The sequence below is a fragment of the Amphimedon queenslandica genome, unplaced genomic scaffold (assembly GCF_000090795.2).
Source record: "Amphimedon queenslandica unplaced genomic scaffold, v1.1 AMPQUscaffold_2783_Cont25216, whole genome shotgun sequence".
In the NCBI taxonomy this organism is placed as follows: Eukaryota; Metazoa; Porifera; class Demospongiae; order Haplosclerida; family Niphatidae; genus Amphimedon; species Amphimedon queenslandica.
This window is the reverse complement of record NW_003556883.1, coordinates 1-1,335: the sequence shown is the minus strand read 5'-3', so window position 1 is coordinate 1,335 and position 1,335 is coordinate 1. Positions and strand designations below refer to the sequence as shown.

Genomic DNA, 1,335 nt, shown 5'->3' with positions numbered 1-1,335 from the left:
TGATAATATAGTGACATTATTAATATTATCAGCACCTCCTAATGAATATTTAATTAATAGGATCCCGCCACTGATCTCCACTGATATGAAATCAGCACTGATCCCTCCCTGATGCTGTGTGTTGAACAGTAACACTCCGTTACTTGACTGAGTTGAGAAATCAAACTGAATATCACCGTTTGATCTGAAATCAATTGATCCATAAGCTCTATAACTAGGAGTGGACTGGTCTCCATTAAAACTAACAGTATTCAGTCTACAGTGATCATCTCTCATCTCTTCATCTCTACATGTACATCTAAACCCATTAGTAGTGTCATTAGTACACTGCCCACTGTTAGTGCATGTATTGACATTACAATCATTAGCTACACTACAGTTAGGTCCTGTATAAGATGGTGGACATGTACAGGTATATCCATTATCAGTCTCTATACAGGAGCCTCCATTACTGCAGGAATCAGGTCGACAGTAGTTGATGTTAATCTCACAGTTCTCTCCATCGTGACCAGCAGGACACTGTATCTGACACTCACGTCCAGTGAATCCTGTGATACAGGTGCATATGTAGCTCCCGAACCCGTTATAACAGATGCCATTATTGGAGCAAGGATTGGGGGAACACTCGTTAATGTCATCCTCACAGTTTGGGCCAGTGTACCCCACAGGGCAGGTACACTGGAAGGACAGTGGACTGTTATTGGTACACTGGCCGCCATGGAGACAAGGATTAGAGTCACAGGGAGAAGGAGAAGGTAACATTAATGAACAATCATCACCTCCTGAGCCATCAGTACAGACACAAGTATAGTTACCAGACCCTGGACTACAGACTGATGTAGAGTTACAGGGAGAGAGTGTAGTACAGAGATCAGTTGGAACTATGGGATACTGACAGGTATCTCCGTAATACCCTCGAGTACATGTACATGTATAAGAGGATGTGTTACCGATACATGTACCTCCATTAAGACAAGGAGATGAATGACAGAGTGATAATAGTTCAGTACAATACTGCCCACCATAACCAAATGGACAGAGACAGTTGTAAGCTCCATACAGTCCTCTCTCACAAGTACCGCCATTTCTACAGTATTCCAGCTCACAGTTATTAAGAGGGAACCGACAGTTAGGGCCCGTGAATCCAACTGAACATGTACATGTATACCCGTTAGTTGTCTCTGTACAGGTTGATCCATTATAACAAGGATTGTTGGAACAACCTCCCTGGAACTGGGCCGACTGTTCACAGAATCGACCAATGAAATCAGAGCTGCAGACACAAGTGAAGGAATCCCTTCCATTGCTACAGGTTCCATTATTGAGACAAGGAGA

At 43.1% G+C, this 1,335-nt stretch overlaps 1 protein-coding gene across 1 annotated transcript; it reads right to left on the bottom strand.

Annotated features, from left to right (window-relative positions):
• Positions 1 to 15: 15 nt before the first annotated feature.
• On the bottom strand, positions 16 to 1,329 carry LOC105316252 (neurogenic locus notch homolog protein 2-like; the record flags this gene model as incomplete). Its single annotated transcript, XM_020008353.1, has 1 exon — positions 16 to 1,329. A coding segment is annotated over one exon (1,314 nt), but the record flags the coding sequence as incomplete, so codon positions are not given.
• Positions 1,330 to 1,335: the final 6 nt, after the last annotated feature.